This window comes from Xiphophorus hellerii, chromosome 4 (genome assembly GCF_003331165.1).
Source record: "Xiphophorus hellerii strain 12219 chromosome 4, Xiphophorus_hellerii-4.1, whole genome shotgun sequence".
NCBI classification, from domain to species: Eukaryota; Metazoa; Chordata; class Actinopteri; order Cyprinodontiformes; family Poeciliidae; genus Xiphophorus; species Xiphophorus hellerii.
Window position 1 is genome coordinate 19,684,370 of NC_045675.1, and position 23,283 is coordinate 19,707,652.

At 38.2% G+C, this 23,283-nt stretch overlaps 1 protein-coding gene across 1 annotated transcript; it reads left to right on the forward strand.

Annotated features, from left to right (window-relative positions):
- Positions 1 to 1,863: 1,863 nt before the first annotated feature.
- Positions 1,864 to 20,056, forward strand: slc17a6b (solute carrier family 17 member 6b). The gene is made up of 12 exons (XM_032559741.1): positions 1,864 to 2,537; positions 3,976 to 4,231; positions 4,953 to 5,071; positions 6,493 to 6,607; positions 7,537 to 7,624; positions 7,731 to 7,817; positions 8,157 to 8,299; positions 8,415 to 8,564; positions 9,752 to 9,884; positions 10,260 to 10,370; positions 10,983 to 11,110; positions 12,467 to 20,056. Exons 1-12 carry the CDS (start codon positions 2,476 to 2,478, stop codon positions 12,806 to 12,808), a joined length of 1,734 nt encoding a protein of 577 aa, XP_032415632.1. The 5' UTR covers positions 1,864 to 2,475; the 3' UTR covers positions 12,809 to 20,056.
- The last annotated feature ends 3,227 nt before the right edge of the window (positions 20,057 to 23,283 follow it).

Consider the following 23,283-nt stretch of genomic DNA (forward strand, 5'->3'; position numbering starts at 1 on the left):
TTCCTTGAGATGGCATGCAATGTACATTGACAGAGATTCTAAGTCAAAATGAATAGACTCATTAAAAAAAAGAAGACTTTTTTTGTTGTTGCTGCCGGTTACATTTATTTTAGATTGGTTTTTTTCAAGGTTTTATCACCTCTAGTGACCTTAATTTTAAAGTGGCCAGACAGGAAAGTAGGTTGTGAGAGAGGAGAAGAGATGCAGGATCATCAGGCCAGGACTCAAACCCATGACAGTCGTGCTAAGGACTAAGGTCTCTGTACACAGGTCACACACTCTACCTCTGTACCACCGCAGGACCTATTGGATCTAATTTTGTGTGATTGTTTCAGGTCTGGTTAATTTGTGGCGTGTAACTGTACAAAAATTTACCGTTATGATAAAATTATATCAAGTGCTCTGGATATTCTTTGAGCAAAAATATTTTTTTTATATAAATTGCAGTTGCTATTATTGGAAATGTTTTGATTTCCTCATGTTTTAAAATCGGACAAAAGCCCTCCATCTCTTTACAGTTAAAAGCCAATTTTCCATCAGATAATCTAGGTGCAGGAATTGACTGGAATATGTTATTTTGGGATCTGGGCATTTTTACTGAATTTAGAAATCATAATATATCCTACAGCTGTTCATTTTTGATTGATGAACATATTTCTAAAGGGTAATGGCAGACATTAAAGGCACACCTGTTGTCTTTGCACCACTGAAACACAGTGCCTTGATCAACAACAAATCACTTTATTTGTGACCATTCTATAACTGTACAAAATATCCCAACATATTTTGGAACTGGGGGAGGTGTTAACATAACTAACAACGTTTCCTTGTTGTCCTTTTCACTTCCAGGAGCAAGGAAACGTTTCTTTCTTGAATTAAAGTTTGTGTCCAGTTTCTCTGCAACAAATTTATAATTGAAACTGATAATGCTACAAAATGGTAAAGACTGACATCCGAGCTAGCTGTCACGCACAATGATTTGACAAAGATTTCAGATAGTCAGAGAAATTGTACTTTTAAAGAAAATCCTGATAATTTTTCCCAGAGGGGCTAAATAGAACAAACTACCGTCAGATTATTGACAGGAAACGCACCTATAAGAGTCATGATAGGTGAGAGAGAACAAAGTATTTCAATAGTAATCTGACAATAATTTTAAAAAATATGACAGTCAGAAAAACAGGTACTCAAAGCTTCTCCTTTCAGCCACCAGGTGGCAACCAATAACCACAAATGAGAAGAAAAGCGAGCTTTGATTTATTTGCTGTAATTACTAATTATCAGGATTTCTTTCCTAAAACTACATTTATTTATTTATTTTATTATTTATTTATGTATAACTGCACAACGTTTATATGCCAGTATTATTGTTATATTATGTTTTATTGGTAATTATAATGTTTGAATTTCCAAGGAGACAGGAGGATGAGGATGCTTCCAAAATGAAGTTCATTTTCCCTGCTGAAGATGTGATTGTCAGGGACAATGAGAACAGCAGAAATGCTTGAATTATTGATGGATTCCTGCGTTGGCGACAGGAGCTTGTTGAAGGGGAAAAAGGGGGGTAGGGTGGGTGATGGTGGTAGTTCAGTTCATCTGGTTACCATAGCACCGCCCTCGAGAGAGCTGCAGCTTTCATTTTTCGGGTTGCTGTCCTTGATTTTTTTTTTTCTTTAATAAAATTGGATATTGTCTGCATCCTCAGCTGCAGTCTGCATGTTAAATCAACAGAAACACAATATATAGACATGTTCTGTAGCTAAAGCACACACACACACACCCCCCCCCACACACACACACACACAAATATATATATATATATATATATATATATATATATATATATATATATGGCCACAAATGTGGTAAGCAGCTGGCCAGCGGTCAGGCGCGGAGCTGCTGTCGCTGACCTCGGTGCTGAACGCGACGTCAGATGAACCTGCTCTCATCACAGGAGACACCATCCAGCCTCCCTCCCTCTTTGATTTAATGCTTCTGTTCCAACGCCCCATTTTCTTATTTGGCTTTTTATATTTAGCAGTTTTCTCATGCGGTAGATGATCGCTCTGTTTAGTATTTTTTGTTGAACCCACACTGCTCTCTCCGTACGCTGCTGGCTCTCACTTTCGCTCGTCTTTGGCGGTGATGGCACTTTGTGCGGCTACTGTACTCCAGGCGGGAGGAGAGCTGCTGGTGGATGGAGGCGCGCACCTCGTTTGAATTCCTCTCTTTGTCAAAAGGTGTTTTCGTCACGAGGTTTTGTCACAATTGCGCTGAAAATTAAACTCGCCTGCTGGATCGTCGCCTCCCTGGGCTCAGACTCCCTCCACCTTCGTTTTGTCGCTTTCCTGCCGCTAGCCGCGGCAGTCGGCCATCCTGCGCTGTAACATGATGCCGAGACAGTAAAATTATTATTATTATTATTATTATTATTATTATTTTTAAAAAAGAACAGCCAACACACAAAAACTGGACATGGAGTCCATGAAGACAGGGGTCAAGGAATTTGCGGGGAAGACCCTGGGTCAGATACACAGGTAGGGGCAGGCTTTTAAACTTAAATATACGTTAAATTGCTGTATTTTTTTTTTCCCACAACGCTGCATCGCTGTGGATGCATGGCTCAACTTAATGTTTTTAAATGGCTTACAGAGATGGCTAGTCACGCCTCTGTCAGTGAGAATAAAATTATGTAATCCCATGTGCGTGCATGTGTGCGTGTGTGCGATGTTTACAGAGCTCGGATGCCTCTGGATGAAGCGGCCTTTACATGAAGCTTATTGGCAGATTGGTGAAACGGGGCGCGAGGATTTCTTGATGTTCGCTGACAATTTCCAAGTCATTACGATCCAGGATGTAACGAGGGCCTGCATCCACCGAGCATGTTGAAATCATCCATTCCAACGAGTTTTTAAAAATATCTTTAGGTTTTTTTTTTTTTTTTTTTAACAATCCAGGAATTGAACATTGTCATTCATGTCCGGACGAGTATGCTTTTCTTTAGACTTAAAGCTACATTTATACCAGTCCTTTTCCCTTCTGGATACATGTTCAGTTTTAGATATACATCCGCGCACTCTGCACGTGAAGTTAAATGAATCTGAATTAATTTAACTTCAGATTAAATTAGGCTCAGGTAATGTCACACTCTTCCCAAGGCCTCCCCAATTTTCGTTTCTTTTCGACTTTCTGGTTCCTTGTAGAGTAACTCTGGTCGCGCCATCCACAGAGGATTTTAAGAGGGTGTGTGCAGCTGTATTGTTCATCCTTTCGCAATCGGCATTTTGCGCGTATCAATTTGTAAATGAACGTGCTTTTGCTCAAAGGAGGCGTGGGGCGGGAGGAGGAGCGGAGTTTGAGGAAAGCCCACAGACGAGCGTCTGCAGGCTGCTGCTGCTGCTGCTGTGTCTCTGAATACTAATGAGCGTGAAAGTGTAAGGCTGCTGCAATGCGGTACAGTCAGGAACATTTTGATCCATTTTCAACTTGCAGGCCAAACTCTGTTATTCTGATTCTCTCCCCTTAGATTTCTTTTTATTATTGTTATTTTTGAGTGGATGCAGAGGGGGCAATTTTGACGTTGTACGTACTTGTGGTATTTCTTCTGTCTTTCACTCCTCAACTTGATAACATCTCATTTATTTTTCTCAATGGCACAGAAGAGAACAGCGTGTACTGTAAGACACTGTTGCTCCAGAGGCCTCATCGGGCATTTGAGTCATTGTATTTCACATTAAATTACCTGAAATCTTTAGGATATCGCACGTAAAGCATCAGCCTACTGTAAAAGAAAGCATGAGGAAAAACGATGGTCTTCTAAAAATAAATAAATAAATAAAATCAATTTCCTCTAAATTTAAGTTGATCTTGTGTTACATTATTTCAAACGCCATCACCGTCTCTTAATAAGGAATGTTTTTTTGTGAGTGAGTCGAGACTCAGCAGACGGTGTTTCCTTCACCTGACTGTCTGCAGGGTGATAGAAAGGAGGCAGAAAACCGGGGAGGTGATCGAGCTGACGGAGGATGGGCGGCCTCGGGAGGCCGCGGAGAAAAAGCCCCCGCTGTGTGACTGCACGTGTTTCGGTTTGCCGCGCCGCTACATCATCGCCATCATGAGCGGCTTAGGCTTCTGCATCTCCTTCGGCATCCGATGCAACCTGGGCGTGGCTATCGTGAGCATGGTCAATAACAGCACCGTTCACCAGAACGGCAAGATCATCATCAAGGAGGTGTGTGACGACGGCAGACGCACGCTTTTACGCACGATAAAAAAAAGAGAGAGAGAGAAAAAAATAAAATTCTGACTGAACATTCATGAGATGATATTATTTGTTTTTGGTCAGGAAAGATAAAGGAGAAAACAGGGCGCATTTCCCCCCAACAGGAGTCAAAAAGGCCTTTTACTGCAATACGAGTCAACAGGATAATCCACTCAATAATGCAAATAGCTTCTTATCACAATGAACTAAAGTGAAAATATGTCAACTTTAAAATGAATATAAAACGAAGGAGATCACATAACGCCATGTTTATTGATAAAAACAGATTTGGAAAAAATCCGTTTATGTTGAACATGAATTTATAACCTACCTGTTATAAAGGTAGGTTTAAATTATTAAACTGATTTTTTTTCTGAAACCTCACACCGGTGAATTACAAAACCATAAATGCTTAGTTTCAGATACATTTTTAATGTGTTTTACACTCAAGTACAACAATTATTCGATCGCTAAAAGATAAAACAGGTTCATTGTGTTTTACTTGTTTTAAGCCAGTATCTTATTTTCCATTTAGTGTTGTTATGCTTTTCTAATCGGGTCGTTGCTATTCAATTTTCCAGCCTGCAGAAATATTTCATGATGTGAAGGAAATCTGCAAAGTCATCTCTGCAACATGATAAAAAAAAATTTCCAGCTAATCCAATTTTCAATATTTTTTTTTCCTCACCAGAAAGCTAAGTTCAACTGGGACCCGGAGACAGTGGGAATGATCCATGGATCTTTTTTCTGGGGCTACATTGTGACGCAAATCCCGGGAGGATACATTTCCTCGAGGCTGGCAGCAAATAGGTTGGCGGCACCGATCATTTTTCATAAATAATGACAAATATTAGAAGAATAACAAAAATACAAACACTCTCCTTTGGTTAAAATGTAATTAAATATAGCACGATTGTATTTTTTTTTCACAAAATCATCTCTAGTCTCCTCGTTTGCATTTAATGAATTATATGCCGAATGATTAATATTAACCACAGACTAAATCAATGCAGATGAGGGGATATAAAACCCGTCCTGTGCAATAAATGCTGAATACAGGGCAGTAAAATAGAGAATAACTCCAAGAAGCAGCAGACAGTAGGGCAGCGGGCTGGCGGCCCTGCAGCTCCTGGTGTCAAGGCTCCGAGCCACCTGTTAATGAGCTCCCTGGGGAGACCCGGGTCTAATCTGTCGCTCTCTCGGGGTATGGATACCAGACCCGCACTACTTGCCAAAGGCTTTTATTCCCCCCGCCAATGTCTCGGCCATTGTAATTACGCATGACTTACTACACAGACACCCAGCAGTAGGCCCATTACCATGACAGTGCAAATTTTATAAATATATATAAAGAGGAAGTTGTAAAGAAAAGGTTGGCTTTTGAAAATAACATACAACATTAGTCTAATGGATGTTTGGGAAATGTACAACCAGTGTGTCAGTCCACAGGAAATTACCCAGATTTTCAGTACAAGCCTTTTGCTATTGATATTTTCCTGTAACCTGATTGGCGGGCCTGTAACTCCGCTTGATTGACGCGTGCGGTTTAATCTAATCATTTGGTCTCGTGCCCGACAGTGGCCTCCACCGGATTAGGGCTCGCCCCCCTCCACGTAAAGCTGAGTGCGGTGGGAGAACGTGCCAGAAATGACAAATATGGGGTTTCAGTGGCCTTGGCTGGGATATAAATAGCCTAACCTTCCGAAAGAAAATTGGTCGTTTTTAATGTACTTTTCTTGATTTTAGTCACAAAAAAGAGGGTAGAGAAACCATTTTGTCCGTTTCTTTTTGCAAGGTATCGCACAGTATCCTGGAAATCAATCCCCCCACCCCACCCTATTGCTATCAAACGACATTACTCTGTTTTTTTTTAACTGTGCAAAAGTGAGAGTGGTTACCAAGCGACTGTGAGAGCACCGCAGCTTTTTATGATTTATTTCTATGACGACGCTTAAAGAGGATCCGTGCAGCTAATCGTCACCAAATACGAAAATGATCTGCAAAAAATATTTTTTTTAACGTAAAGAAAAAAGTGTGATTACAGATGCTTTACTGTTTTGTAAAAAAAAAAAAAAAAAAAGTGTCATGAAAAGACCTCATTGCTAATTTATTTGATCAAATCCTTTCTCAGTTAAATAATTCAAGCTAAAAACCCAGCAAGAAGCATTACTCTAATAATCACAGTGCTAAAATGCCATTATTTTTAATGTTTTTATCTTTAATATTTACAGGGTATTTGGTGCAGCTATTGTCCTCACCTCCACTCTCAACATGTTCATCCCCTCTGCTGCTCGAGTCCACTACGGGTGTGTTATTTTTGTCAGAATATTACAAGGACTCGTTGAGGTGAGATCATCTAAATGCCTTCCACCTCCTCGTTTTGACTGGAAATAACGTAAAACATATTTAATTCTTTTAAAATGTAGCTTTGCTATGTTTCAATTCAATCCACCAGCAAAACAGTACAGGGACTGATTGTAGCAGGCTTTCTGGATATGTAGCCAGAGGAAATTTGAGATGAGCTTTATTGATCTGATCCACTACAGTTTGTTTTTGTAGGACATTCGAGCTCTGGGTTTTCTTACGTCATGCACTGTATCCTGGATACGCAGCATCAGCAGTGTGCCCCCCACCTGCACCTTAGCGATATATTAGAGGGAAAATTCAGATTTAAGTCGCATCACTCCTTTGACTTTATTTTGAAAAAAATAAGCAGATAAACTTGCCTGTTGTGAGCATTTCCAACAACTAAATGTAGAAAAGCCCTCCTGGTTTTACAGTTCTTTAAAAAAAAAAAAACAAATGTGAAAGGGAAATACGTTTTAATTCATTATTTAGTCCATTAAAGACTGACTGCTTTATACACTGTTCTGCTACAACAAGAAAGAACATGCAGACTGTAATTTCCACAATTTCTTCTAATTAGCAGCTGATAAACATTTGACATCCAGATTCCATCCACAAACTGAGCTCATCAGGTGCTCAGTTTGTTCATGGTTATAGCAGGGGTGAAAATGTTAATGTCTGTTAGTCATTGTGCTAAATAAGTGTTTGTTCAGCTTCATGTGTGGGCAGAGCTTTCCAGGATAGACTGCAAGGGTACCTCAGACTCAACTAAATGCAACATACTGCAAATATCATCTACTGTAATGTATACTTACAATACACAACTGTATGTAAACAAGTGGATATAAATAGCTTGTGATTTAAAATAAAGCTGGTGCCTTTGTATGAATGGACTAAGTTAATAGTGACCCTCATTGTGGTGTGTTCAGGGAGTGACTTATCCAGCCTGTCATGGCATCTGGAGCAAGTGGGCTCCACCATTAGAAAGGAGTCGCCTGGCTACCCTCTCATTTTGTGGTAAACAGATATTTTCCTTAATAAACACGCTCCTCAACTGTACATCTGTATTTGTTATAATATTCACATGTCTAATCGTAAATGTGTTGATGTTCTTGTTTGTTAGGCTCTTATGCTGGTGCTGTGATAGCGATGCCTCTGGCTGGAATCCTGGTCCAGTACACTGGATGGTCCTCAGTGTTTTATGTCTATGGCAAGTAAATGGATGAATGGACGTGTTCTGCTCATGTTTAGGTGGAAGTGTTTCTAAGCTCTAGACTCTGACAGCAAAAGAGTCCAGTGAAAGTCAAACGGATTTATCCAGGCAGACTGAGTATTGATTTCTCTCCCCCGTTGTTTTGGTTTGTCAATAAACAGCCCCCCGTCTTTCCCTCTAAACTGGATACAGTTAGCTCTCCTGTCTGGGTTTTTTTTTTTCCCTCTCTGGCATTTTGGTTGACACGTCCTTTAAAATGCTTATATTTGAGGTCAAGAATATCTGCAGTACTTAATCTGTGATTAACCAAAGATTTTAAATATGTTTCTCTTGCAGGATGCTTCGGCATTTTCTGGTACATGTTCTGGATCCTTGTGTCTTACGAGAGCCCTGCTGATCACCCTTCCATCACTGATGAAGAGCGTGTCTACATAGAGGAGAGCATTGGAGAGAGTGCCAAGCTGATGGGTCCATCAGAGGTAAGACGGCATCAACTAGGAATCAAAACTGCACATAAACATGACTTGCTGGTTTTATTTGTTTCTCAGCGGTCTGTTTCTATTTATAAATCAATCAATTTCTAATGATTTCTAGAAATTCAAGACCCCTTGGAAGAAGTTCTTCACCTCTATGCCTGTCTATGCAATCATTGTGGCAAACTTCTGCAGGAGCTGGACCTTCTACCTGCTGCTCATCAGTCAGCCTGCATACTTTGAGGAAGTGTTTGGCTTTGAGATAAGCAAGGTGGGCCATGTTGCATAAACATAAAGCATAAATAAATGACCAAGTGAATCATGCTTGAGCTAATGTAGATGGAGGACATGCTCTATGAGATGAACATATACACTGTGCAGCAACAACACCTGATTTCACAACATATATATCTATATCTTTGTGAACAACACAGATTTTTTTTACTACTCAAGAAATTGAAATTTAAGTAACAGGAGAAGTAAATAAGACAGACACAGGGTGTAATTGCATTATTAATAAGGAGAAATGCCACAAGTTTAACTTGGTGTACAAAGGGGCAATATTGCAATTTTCTTTTACAATATCCTTGACAGCCCACTCAACATTTTGTTTTTACATAAACAATCAAATGACTTTGATATTGATGACATATAATGAGAAATTTTCTGAATTTGCATACATGGGGGAAAAAAAAAAAATTCCAGATGCCTTTGGAGCGTCTTTCAAAGTTTTTATCTTTGGACACAGGCTACACTGTAAAAACAAACAAAAACAAAATAATAATAAAAAAACCTCTCTAATTAATGGTTAAATGTCGGCAGCTGTGGTTGTCAGAATTTTACCTACAAATATGGATTTAACCGTATTTATACAAGACATTTTTTTTACATTCTACATCGTACAGTTCAGTATTGATGTTATTTTCTCTCTTTCCTTGGTTATGTTTTATCTTAACATTTTTCTGAGAGGCCTGAAAAAAATGTCTCCAAACTCAAGCAGAAGGCTTATTGGAAGACACGTTTTAAAAAGAGAAATTATCCTTCTATAAATGATTAACAAAAGAACCTCCTGGGTTCTGTGTGAGTTCGTTGTTTTTCCCAAAACCTTAAATTTATATATTCAGACACTGTAGCCACAAAAAACGTGTGGAAAAAGCAGCTGATGTCTAACAAGACTTGGAACTAATTAAATCATTTTGCAAACTCGCGGTGTTAACACTCCCGCAAGCAGACACCAACAAAATGTTCATTAAATCTCAATGTAAACCTCATAATTAGATATTTCTTTGTTTAGTTTGTTTTTTCTGTTTGCAAAGGCAACAATAAAAGAGAAATAGTCATTTGCATTATTTTTTTAAAATTTAAATGCTTGAGTGCAGATTTAATCTGTATCTTAAAGTTGCTTTTGTTCTGTTTTTATAGGGAAAGTAGATGATTAAACATTTTCCTTATTCTCAGGTGGGCATACTCTCTGCCCTCCCTCACTTGGTGATGACCATCATTGTGCCCATCGGCGGTCAGCTGGCCGACTACCTGCGCAGCAGGAACATCTTGACAACGACCACTGTCAGGAAAATAATGAACTGTGGAGGTGAGAAAGCTGAACCGCGGATGAATGAGAAAGAAAAAAATCATTTCCACACTTCTCTTGCTCAGCCACAGGGTGTTACTTTCACAGTTGTTGTTTTTTTTGCCCTTTTTTTTCTGCTCTGCCGGATGGATTTTAGAGATGAGTTTGTTTGTGTTTTTGTAAAATCTATCTGTACAATACTTCAAGCTCTCAAGGTGACTCACTCTGTGAGTGTGGGTCACTGTGCATTGATTTCATATCTGTCAGCTATGTAATTGAGTGCAGAGCATGTATCATGCCTAATTCAATTGGCATCGTGATGACCAGCAAGCGCCCCCCGGGCTTTTTGTGTACTTTGTGTGCGCACGTGTGACCCGCTGTCTCTCTTCCTGCTAGGATTTGGCATGGAGGCCACATTGCTGCTGGTGGTGGGGTATTCCCACAGCAAAGGGGTGGCAATTTCCTTCCTTGTGCTGGCAGTGGGCTTCAGTGGATTTGCCATATCAGGTTTGTGATATGTTTCTAACTGTGTTACAAAAGACAGACAAATTATGACACAATGCTCAGTTTTGATCAAATCGCTTTATTGTATTTGTAGTGCTTACATATATTCTAGATATCACTTAAAAGTATCATTTTCTGTTGAATAAACTGAAATTTTTGTCTATATACATTAGACTGCAACTTGTAGTGGTATTCTTACCTTCCAGTCATTCAACAGATCTCAAAGCTCATGTTTTTGTTCAGTACAAAGGAAGCAAAGGATCCAGAGGTCTGTGTGCAAAATCAGTTTTGTTCCTCTTGCTCTCAAGCTTTCTGCCAGAGTCTTTAATAATTCAGTGCAAGCTGTCTCGGGGGATACGCCAGGCAGGCAGCGTGCAGCAGCTCAGGAGGACACTTACTCATTCAGCCAGTCAGAGTGGGGGAGGGAGGAGGACGTGTTGAGAGTCGTTGCCTATTTCTGCAACAAGATGGTCTGCATTTGTGCTGCTTTTATCTTCAGCTTTACTCAATGCATAGTAGATAAATATGACTAACTGAACTTGTTTCCTAAAAAAAAAAAATATAGATAAATGGGTCTGCAGTGTTTTAATTTCATGTTATATTTAATACCACCAGGCTTTAATGTGAACCATCTGGACATCGCTCCTCGTTATGCCAGTATCCTAATGGGCATCTCTAATGGTGTTGGTACCTTGTCTGGGATGGTGTGCCCTCTAATTGTTGGTGCTATGACAAAGAACAAGGTAAATCCCAATTCTCTGCCTGTGAACATAACAAACATCCGGCTTAAAAAAAATCCTGAAGGATTCTTGACATACCAGAATGAAATAATTACGTTCCTATGCTTATTATTGTTAATTGTTTAAACATAAAAAGGACTCACCACACAGCAATGTGGTGAGTCATAGCTTAGACGTTACATGAACTAAAACTTCACCTGCAGAAGGAGCTTAATCCAGCTAATGAACTGCAAGCCAGCTAACAAGCTACCAGCTTGTTCTACTGAAACCAGTTCCAAAGTGGAGTTTTGTTATCTTAAACGAGATGCAATTTAAAAATGGCGATGTTAACGATTTGCAGTAATTTACATAGAAATATATAATTTACTGATAAAACCATGTTGTCATGTGGTCTGTTACAAATACCATGAAACAAAACAAAACAGAATGTGAAGAGTAATTGATCAGGAAAACCATCTGATGAAAAAGTAATATGAAATAAAGACTTCCATAAACATTATTTATTAATTTTCCCTTTCCATGCAGTTCAGCCAAAACTATTCATACTTCTGACAGATTTAGCCTTACGTAATGTTTTTATTTTACAAACTGTTTTTCTTTTAAATTTTTTTAACTAGAAGTAATATTAACATTTGGTGAGGCCCAGAGTCTTGATTTGAATCTGATAGAGAATCTATGGGGTGAGCAAAAAATTGGGTTATAGCATGGAGGCATTCCAACTTCTGAAATATGGAGATTATCACCAAAACTGAATCTTCAAAAATCCATTGGCCTTTTTTTAATGAAAATAGTTTGAGTGTCGAAATGCCTTTCAAGATATTTCCATTGATCATTGACAAGGTCATAAGAAATTTTATAGACTTGTCATGAAACGTAAAAAGCAAACAAATAAATAAATAACTTTTTTTTTTTTTTAATTTTTATACTTCTCAACTGTTTCACTACATATCAGGAAATTCTTAGGTAATGAATAATCTTCCAGGGGTGTGAATATTTATTTATTCATTTTTAATTATTGTTGAGCATTAAGCTGAGATGTACAAATTCCCCCCCTTTGGGAATCAAAAAAGTATTATTATTATTATTATTATTATTATTATTATTATTATTATTGAAAACTGTGTCACTTGAATAAATGGTGATTAATGATTTTTTTAGTAATAACTTCTCTTTGCCAGCACATGGTCACAAGAGGAAATTTTGTTCTTTAAATAGGAACAGAATAAGTTATTACCAAAAATAGCAGAGAACTGTCTTATTCATTTTACTGAAGAAGGGAGTAAAATGTCTGTCTTATTCTGGTTGCTTCCTCAGTATTTTCATGTTAATAAATATGATATTTTTCTTTCTTTGCTTCAGACTCGAGAAGAGTGGCAGTACGTATTCCTGATAGCCTCCATGGTGCACTATGGAGGAGTTGTCTTCTATGGGATCTTTGCCTCTGGAGAAAAACAGCCATGGGCCGACCCGGAACTCACTAGTGAGGAAAAATGTGGCTTCATTGATGAAGATGAGCTGGCGGAGGAGACTGGTGACATCACCCAGAGTTACGGAGCTTTTGGGGGTGCAGCCAAAACGTACGGTGCGACCACACAGGTGAATGGAGGCTGGGCAACCGGCTGGGAGAAGACGGAGGAGTACGTTCAAGAGGAAGCACAGGAAGGAGGCTATGGATACAGGCAGGAAGAAGGGTATTCTTAGGCCAAACACAAAGTTTGCGATACATGAGTTGACTTTGTTTCCTGAGTTTCCTGAGTGTGCACCAGTTTTAGTCCTAAGAATATCAACAAATGAGAAACAAGAGAAGCTACAATCTATTGTCTTATTGTTTGCACAGAAAAACCCTAAAAAATTATCAATTTAGTGTAAAAATTACTAATATATATAAGTACATATATAAAAGAAGAATAATACAACATTTGATGACTAGAGGTGTAGCACATATCAATTTGGCAGTATGTAAATGTACTATTATGCATATTAATAATAGATATTTATTTGGAGTGCAATTGTGTGTAAACTTGTACATCTTCATCCCATCAGCTGAGGCTTTCTGACCACACTGAAGCCTGTAGGATTACATGAAAGCACACTGGTCAGCTAAACATTTAGTGAACAACATCCAAGAAGCCAGTCATCTCAGTGTAGAAATATGTTAATACATAGCACTGTAAACAGGAATTAAACTCTCTGTTGTTATAGATACTGTATCTCTTCTGAAACGCGTGTCCTTGCAGTGCACCAATATTATTTATTTTCCTATCACTGGCTTTTGGATGTGAATAACCTCTAGATTAGAGATTCAACAAGTAACAAATTGATTTTTGATGAATGTTTTGGTAAAACAAGAGGTTACTGAAATGTTTTTACTTGTCAATTTGATAACTGAGCACATCTGCAGTTTACTGTTTGATTTCTGCAAACCATTACATCATAATGTGCTTTATTCCAGTAATTATTCTGCCAAACCACATCGAGTTGAACTAATGCATTCTTAAAGGAGTTTTTTCAAATCAAACCTATGAGACAGAAATATTAAAGAGTAAATATATATGAGTTTGAGGATTAAATATGCACCACATGGGACCAAGATGTCAAAGGTCAAACTTGGCCTTAAAATGGGTTTGTGCAATGAAAAAGTAAAAAAAAAAAAAAGAGACCAAAATCAGTATGGAAATGGTGATATTACACGGCCAAAAACCTCAAAATATTTCTTAAAAATAAAACATAATATTTAATAAAGTAAATATGCATATAGTTGTTGAGTAGGTAGGTAACTTTAAATGCATATAGTTAGGGTTCATACTGATATATAGCAGGACCCCGGAGACTAAAACTTAATGGAACCATAATATTAAAGATTCATGACATTTCAGGGTAATTTCTTGTATTTTTTTTATTCAGTTTTTATATTTCAATAAATGAAGGTAAATAGGTTTCATTAGCTATTGGCAGAGAATCCTTTCTTTACAATATATGTAATTAAATAAGAGTAAAATATGGTTTAAATGTCATCCAATGTAATTTTGCACGTTATTCATCATACAGTTTGAGGTCAGTTGGCACAAATCTAAATATTCATATTTTTTCCCATCATTTTTCCCCTTTTTTCATCTTGTTGAAAGTAAACATGGATGAGTTAATATTTTAAGATTAATACAGAAGTTATGAACATTCCTACACAAGTATTTGGTATTTGTTTACATATACACTTAGGACATTTTACCAGAATAAAATATTTTTATTTATAGAATGAATATACAGTTGAAGTGGCAATCACCGCTGTGTAAAATTTAGTTCTTTTTTAAACTTCTGATTGTTCTTTTTTTTTTTCCCCATTATTGAATGGAAGTAAGAATGGAGATTTTATGCTTCACTGACAGTTGTAAAACTATTGCCTTTATGTTTGCAAATCTGGGGAGAAGTTTTCTATGGAGCCCTCCAGGTGGCAGGAGTCGGTATGAAAACATCCATCTAGTCTGTCTCCTAAGATATAACAGATGTGGAAAATATTTTTCTGCAGTTTGGGAAGTTATGGCTAAATTGTTTCTTCCACGCTCAATAACTTCTGAACAAGTTGTCAAACCAAGCACAAAGGCAGAGAAGTCATATTATGAGTTGGAAGACATTAAATAAAGTGAACTAGAAATTATACATGAGACCAAAATTATACAGCATGTGTGTTTCCATACATAAACCTCTGATTACAATTTAGAAGTCTTGAATATCCTTTGCCTTTTTTAAAAGCTGGAGTTTAGATTACTTTAATTTTCCAGTGTATGTCTACTCCTCCACTCTGCTGCAATCCACAACCTACAGATTACTAACTGAGAGAACGTTTCAAGAGCTTTTTCTTTGTCTCTGTCTGGGCGCCATATATTTCTCCCTGGAAAGAACAAACAACATGCATTACAATCACCTTTAATTTTCCTTCTACATTTTCACTGACAACGTCTGAATGGGGCCAACTTGATTTGTTTTTGTCACTTGTTTGTGAAGACCTCTTGTCAGCACAAAGTAGATGTGTGTGGATGTGTATTTATGCATGGAACAAAGTGAAATTTGTACATATTTGTATGTCCATTTGTCTCTGTTTCTTTTAAACTTGTCTTTGTCTCAGAAACTGTTACTGATGCTTCGATTTCTTTGCACAATTAACCAAAGGTACATTAAAAAAAAAGAAAACAACAAAATGAAGCTTTATTTCAGCTAAAAGTCTAATGTTTCAAGGTAGAACAGGCCCTCAATAATGAGGCTCTACCACAGTTAGCCAGTAGTGTGCAGGTGATACCAAACACCCCTCAGTGTACAAAGCAATAAATTCATAGTAACAGCTCTGATCAAATGTCACAGACAGTTATGATTTTGCATATTTTTTATGCATTTCTTTAGAAGTCGTGTTTTTAAATGTAGAAAACAAACACTTGTAAAGAAAATCTATGTGTATAAATATATAGTTGTAGAGTCCAACACAAACAGCTTTGATGAGAAAAAGTCAATGCGTTTGTGAACGGGCTGCTCACCAGATGAGAATGATAACAAAGAGCTCCACCTGAGAGGTGGGCGCTCTTCTTCTTGTTTCTGATTTTTTGCTTTGGTGTCGTCCACACTGAATGTGTTGCTGTGCTGCTGTTCTTCCTCTCTGTTTCACTCATTCTCTCTCTTTCTCTTTCACTCTCTTTCTCTCTCTGCTCACCTCCCCGATTTTCCTCTGCATTTAGTTTGATTAGTGTCTTTGATTCAGTAGACGGACTCTCCCTCCACCAAACCCCATGTGCATTCCTTTCCTTGTACAGCATTTCACTGTCACTATGTTCACTGACATTGCAGCTGAAGTCTAAACATGCAAGTTTTGACAAAAACGACAAATGTGCAACATGAAATAGTGAGAAGTTTCCTGTTTTTGTGCCTCAAAGTTACTGCGTGATTATATGCTTCTGTTGGTTTGTAAATTGAGAGGTTTGTAGATGTCAAAATGAAATAATATATTTCCTTTTTTGCTATAAAAAAGTAAACAAACCTGTGTTTGCTTGGAGTATCTGTGTCAACAAGTGCAGTAAGTGCAGCTGCTTTGTGGGTTACGTTTAAGTTTATATTATGGTCATGTTTAGACAACCCACTTATTTACACATTGGCAATTACAGAGTTACAATATGAATAACTTGGACTGCAAATCCCATATTCACTTTCCACTTTAATCTATTCTTTTCCTGAGGGAACTGTCTACCTCCTTAGCTACTAAATATTTCAGTGCCAAATGGAGTCAATGAAAAACCCAGTTAGCACCATTGCAAGAAGCTTCAATCCACAGAACAATTAGTCAAAGCTTATTACCTAGATGCAACATTAGCTGTTTTCTGTGTTTTTCATTCATGATGGCAATAAATGCCCTAAAACCAAAGGACATGCTTAATAAATTCATAAAGTGTGTTCCTATTGTATTTCTGCAGACAACTGCTTGACAACACCTAAAATATGATGAAACAATAATCAACCCTCCTATTGAGTAAAATGATGTGGAAATATCATTAGGTGAGGATCTCTGTCAGTCTGAGCAGATCCAGAGGCTACAGGAAGTGCACAGTTAATGGCTGCCCTCCTTCTCCGTCTGTGAAATCAATAGGGTCGGTCCCCAGTGTTCGGCTGGACCTATTGACCACTCCAAGTTCTTAATGGAGATGAGAGGAAGGGGGAGCACTTATTGAGCTATTTGGATGTGTTGTGATTTGTGATCTGGCAGCAAACTATGCCTACAAATCTCATACATGTTGTGGACAATCAGAAATATCACAGCAAAAGAGATCTTTAAACTGAGCATGCCTACAAATATGCAGTTTTAAATTATTTTTGATAGAAATAGAGTAATAAGTGCAGAAAGGAAATATTTCTCTTCCCAGTGTCACTCTCTAGCTTGCTTTGAAGGGATCCAAAGGTGTTTACAGACGAGAAAGATATACAGTCCCTCTAGTGCATTCTGCTCCAACGCTCCTTAATCAAACACCTGATTACCTTCTTGGCATGTCAGCAAGTTTTGTAACAGTCTGGTCACTAAACATTTATTTGATTCAGGTGTATTGGAGCAGAGATGCATCCAAAGGTTGCAGGACAGTGGCATTGAAGAACTGGGGATGTAACTCCCAGGTCTAGCGAGCTTTGAGTCCAATCCATGGTCTCCTTTTTTTATGTCCAAAAGACCTCTAAAGGAAGATTTCCAGATTGGATGCCCGATACCACTTTAACTGACTACTTATAATATGAAGGTGCAGTGGTTCTCTTCCCATCAACACACTAACTTAAAAGTAGAGACAAACACCATAAAGTACACATTTCAGCACCTTGGTGAAAAGGAGAGGTTAAGGTACTATTATTGTCCTAGAGACTTTCTTGATTTGGATCCTGGAAAAGATGTTTGTAAAAAAAAACAACAATAAAAAAAAACAAACTAGTTTGTTAGGTGAAGGCTGTGGTAAAATGTGGCTCAAGAACTCAGATACCAATAATGCACAACCACAGAAAACATGGTATCTTGTCCTGGGGGAGAAAAATCTAACCTTGGATGAATGGCCCAGGAAACAAGAATGACATTCTGGCTCTCTGTAGATATAAGATCTTTTGTTTCCTATTTATATGAAGCTGCATTAAGTAGCTTTAAATGTTTTACCATCGACATACAGTACATCTCTTCAAACATTGTATTTCTGCCACATTTGTCATCAACCGCCGGACACATTACATAAAGCTCAACCTTAGTAATCTGTTGCAGGATAAACTTGTTTTAATAAGGAGAAACAATGTGTCATTTTAGAGTGTTGAGCACCATTAACTGTAATTTATGTGTTTAGAAAGACAGAAATTACAAATGTAATTTGAATTCTTACATTCAGCGCTTAAGGAATATAATTCAGACCACAGGCATGAATCCTAACAACACTGATGCCAAACAACTCTGCAGGATCTTTCTAAAGCCTCAAGGTGACTCAGAGATCAGATTGATGCACAACATGTGAACCACGTAATATTAAAAACATGCTCCTTATGTCTGTTTTAAGCTATGTGTGTGTACTCATGTGTGTGCTTTATTGTGACACTTTTCCTGTCTCAGTTCACTGCATGAGTTAATTTGACAAGCTCAATAAACGTGTCACCACTCAGCCCTAAACTGTTTTCTCACAGTCAACCAGCCTTATCCGTCATGCTGTCCCATTACATTTGGGTGGAGGTGACCCATAAATGTTTGTGGCCATCAACTCACCAATAAGTTACATTAAAACACACAACAGAAATGTTTGGGGGGGAAAGAGACAATCTATTGCAACTGGATGTGATGAAACCGAGACTCTAAATTATGAAAAATATGGCATGTGGGTGTGTCTGTCCCAATCCGAGAGAATGAGTTAACATATGTTGAGCCATTTTAATGATTGTTCAAGAGAGGGTAGGGGCAGGTGCTGTTTTGGCCTCACGGGATTTGGAGAATGAGAAGGGAAGGAGGGGATTGAGGAAAGTGGAACCTGATGCCAAAATCACCCTTTAATGACAGGAGGCGGGGTCCACGACGTCATGCTCGACCTCCTGAGGTCCAGTGTATCTCATAAATAAAGCTCTGATTTGCACGGCGCCATTCCAGCAACTCTAAGCAGGTTGCAAGATGATGACAAACATTTCTCTTGATTACATGTCAAATTCGGATGAGAATATTTTGCTACTTTTCACAGCTCCTAAAACCCTCGGGCATTAATAATGCAATCTTTCTACTTCTCAATGAAAAGAGAGTTTTACTGTTTATGTTTAAGATCTCTAATGCAACTTATACTGCGTTGTATGGTCACACACACCCGCATGTGAGCTGTCCAAGGTGCTCAAAAAGGAATGACTGCGTAACACCATCCCAGGTGTGTTCCGAGAGTTACACAAAGACGTGGAGAATCCAGACAGAACTCAACATACCACCACAGGATTGAAACACTGAGAATATTCCTATCTAGAAAATGCACTTCTAGGCTCATTCAGGATAACAGTTGCCCTCGCTCTGGATCAGTGACAATTGGTTGAAAGAAAAGAGATAAGTTCCTCCTCCCGTATGAGACAGGAAACACAATAGGCTGCACATCCCAGCCTTCAGTGCCGTAGCCATACAGCTGGTATATATTTAGCTAGCCCCCAATATCAAACGCTCTCTCCCACCACCTCCTTCATCTGCTCTGCTCATGTGATTTCGACCATCATGTCAGGAAATGCGTCATCGGTTCGTCAAGGGGGGAGCCTCTGGGGCGAGGCACTCTAATATTAGGAATTCAAACACACTCCATCTTAAACCAAATAGTATGATGCAAGATCATGTGCAAATACCCGAGAAATATAAATGCAGCGCAAATAGTGTTTCTCTTGCATTGCTTTAGACAATTAGGGTCATTTGTTTTTCATGAACACCAACCTTCTTCTTTGCTTTCATAGACTTCTCTTGTTTTCGTTTTATTGTTACACATAACAAACAGAGAGAAAATGGCAAAGTTTCACCAATTCCACCACAAAAACCTAGAATAAATTGTTAAGTCAATAAAGCTCTTGTGTTATGACCCTAAGCAGGTTGTTCCTGAGGCAGAATTTAAAAAAAGTGTAAAACAGTATGCTGAAGATCATCCACTGTGACTAATTACCGAGGATGACATAACCAATTATTAGGTTGAGGTGAGAATAGGTTTTCTATGAAATTCATTTTGTTACTTACATATCTTTATTTGATATAAAAATGTGTGTGCTAATCTGAAACACTTAAGGATGATTAAAAGGAAAGCAAAATTAAAGTAAATCTGTAAATTAATTTTATGAACTGTGTATAACAATGTGTCTGTTGAAATGGCTTTATTTTTATTCACAATGTGCAGACAAGCAGTGTTATGTTTTGAGAAAAATAAAACAAAAAAACATGGATTAAAATCATTAAAGACACGAGGATGTGGGATTGTTTTCTTTTACTCGGTTATTGGAGCTAAAGTACCTAGACTAAGGTGTGTTTCTGTGCACATGTGTCCTTGTAGGTTTCATTCACCCTTTCCTCTTAGTGCTCTATCACCAGATGGGCGCTCACATTAGATGTGTATGTGTGCGATGGAGGGGTGGTGTGGGGGCGGAGGGGTATTTCCCAAAGCCCGAGCATCAGGCCTCCTTTTGTCCTCTTTCCTGTCACCGATGGCTTCACAGTGGGGTGACGAGCGCACTCCAAATCTCATTAAAAAGTGAGAGACGGGGTGGGAGGAGGTGGGGTGTCAGGGCTGTTAATGTCTATTTTTTTTTCTCTTAAGATAAAACCAGGGGGAAAAGCATAATCTGAAACAGATTTTACATGACAGAGTGGTGATGATAAAAGAAAAAAAATTAAATAAATTAACAAACCACTCTCCTTCCTGAGATGATTTATTGATCTGAATTAATGTCATTGCTTTGTGTCCGCCTGATTTCATTAGACACAGAGGTGAGACACATCTGATAGAGTGGTCTCCAAGCAGAGGGATAATATGAGAAACAGACTATCACAGTGCAACCCTTTTGTTGTACATTTAGAGTGGGCTGTTTGCTCACAGCCTTATCAGTATGAAAGCTGACCATGATAAACCTGTTTTCCACCACTGTCACTTGTGTTAAACAGCAACTACCCCGATAAAAACATTCAATAAACAATCTCAATTCTCAGATCAAGTCTCTTATTATCTCCATGTTAAACTATTAGCTGTAATTGCCACTATGAATAGCCTCCTTTGTGCAACCTGCAATTTACCCATTTACCCATCAGGGCTCAAAATTGCTTTAAAATTGCAGCCGATTATCTTCATCTTCAGCAGAAACCATGAACTTGCTTGAGAATTTAAGGAGAAAAAAAAATCTTGCATTCATACAACCACTTGTTTCCTTATTTACTCTCTTCTAGCAGTCAGTTCCAGCAAGAACTTGACAACGCTCATTTACACCATTCCTAGAGCTTCACGTTTTCTGTTGTTAAAGTGATAAAATGTTAGGTGCCTTTAAGAGTTGAGACGGTGAGGGTAGACACTGTGGGACCAGGGTGAGGGAGGAATAAAAGGGCGAGGCAACAAACAGAGTAAAACACAATGGAGGCACTACTTTTGATATTTGCCTGCAGTCACAGGGGAAAATGTAAAGATTTCCAGTGGAAATAAAAAAATTGCTTGAGTTTTTTTTTTAATAAAAAATTATAAAAAAATACATGTAGTAATAATTTGCTTAGCCAAAAAAATATCTAAAAGGGATTTTTAAATTCAAGACGGGAACATGTTGGAGAAACCCTCAATGGAGAACCTGCAGCAACATTTAAGACTCATTCTAAACATCTTGCCTGTATATCTAGAAATATCTACTTCCTGAAGATCTTTCACAGACAAAAATATCAATCAGAGGTCAAGATAACACATTTGGGACATCAGAATGAAGGGAAGCTTGCAACAGGAGTCACGTGACAAGGATAAGATAAAGTCATGAGCTTTCTTTCATCATATCTTCTTTCTTTATTATCTGATGGCTCTTTCCCCCTCCTTCCCTCACACTCCTCCTACTCTGTCACTGCTGCATGGTGACTCAGACTCTGCAGAGATGCTACATCTGAATGATGCGCTGCATGAGTCACCCACTGGTCAGATACTGTCTGCCTCATATGGACTTTTGACAATCATGCAAACACACAAACACTGCACAGGCACAAATTTGTGATTATAACCTATTATCCATTTTCCACACACTCTAGCAGATTTGCTGCTGCAGACAAGGAGAAGTCATGACCACAGAACAAAATACTTGTTTTTGGTCTCTCCTCCACAGCTCCATGCTACATAAACATGCTGTTTTTAATGGTCTTCTCTTCACGTGGCTCTGACCACCGCTGAACTACTACAAGTGCACAATCACTGCAATCTGACAGTCCTCTGCCACTCACAGGAGGAAGATCTTTACTCATCCTCTTACTGTTTCTGTCAGTCTGTCTCCCTTCTCCTCAATCAGACTGTTTCTAGACATGGTACTGAAATGTTTTAAACCATTTATGCACATAACAAACACACAAACACCTAAACAAACACAGACATAAATGCAATAAAGTTATTTACAATTGAGGTTTCACCAAATCAGTCAAGCCTGACAACTCTCAGCCAACATGAAACGAAAACAAGAAATGAGCGTGTTTTTAAAGTTCATGGCAAGAAAATACCTATTTTATGATACTTAATGCGTTCATTCAGATACTTAAGTAATTCATCCAATTCATTGCACAACATTTCAGCGTTTGAAATCCATGATGACATTTTGAGTTAATCGATGCTCCCTGCTGTTATGACCAAAGGTTCTGATCCATTTTATGGACGATAGCAGCACATCAGTTACTAACATAACATTTTCAGAAATATTGAAAACCACTGAACATTGCCTGCTCACTGCAATTGTTATTTCCTAAAATCCAACACTTTGTGTCTCATTCCCAAGACTCTTCAGATTCCAATAAGATGCTACGACATAAAGAAATCTTCTACCAGAGACTCTGATCCAGGTACAAAGCACCAGAACCAGCGACCAGCTTTCCCGTCAAGTCAATTGAAACTGATTCCCTCACAGGACTCACAAAAATGTTTTCATTGAAGACTTGGTTGTGTTTCTTTAATATTTGTGGTAAATGGTTTTTCCTTGTTTTTAGTCTGCTGTGTTTTTTTCCACAAAAAAATGCATTTCATTTCTAATTTTCCAGAAAATAAATTGTTAAATAATTGAAACTTCGCTAAACCATGACAAAAGAGAAGTGATGAAAGAAATTCTTCTATTTTAAAAGTCTGTTTTTTATCAAAACGTAAAAAAATACTAAATACCTCAACATTTCTTTATTATTTCATTTATTTGTTGCGACCGAAGCTTTCTTGATGGTGAAGATTCTGCACTGTACATAGATTACAAATCGAGACATATCTGTGTCTTTTACATCTGTATGTCCTTGAACCTTTCAGATTTTTTCCTGTCTTTTGTCCAACATTTCAGTTCAGAGATTAGTTTCTATGGAGACAGGGATGTAAGCGTAAAAAGGAAAAGAGAAAAAAGAGAAATGTGGTTGTCAGGAGACAGTCTACGGCCATGAGGTTGATGCTGAATTCAGGAAGGGTGCAGGGTGCTTTATTCAGTTTAAA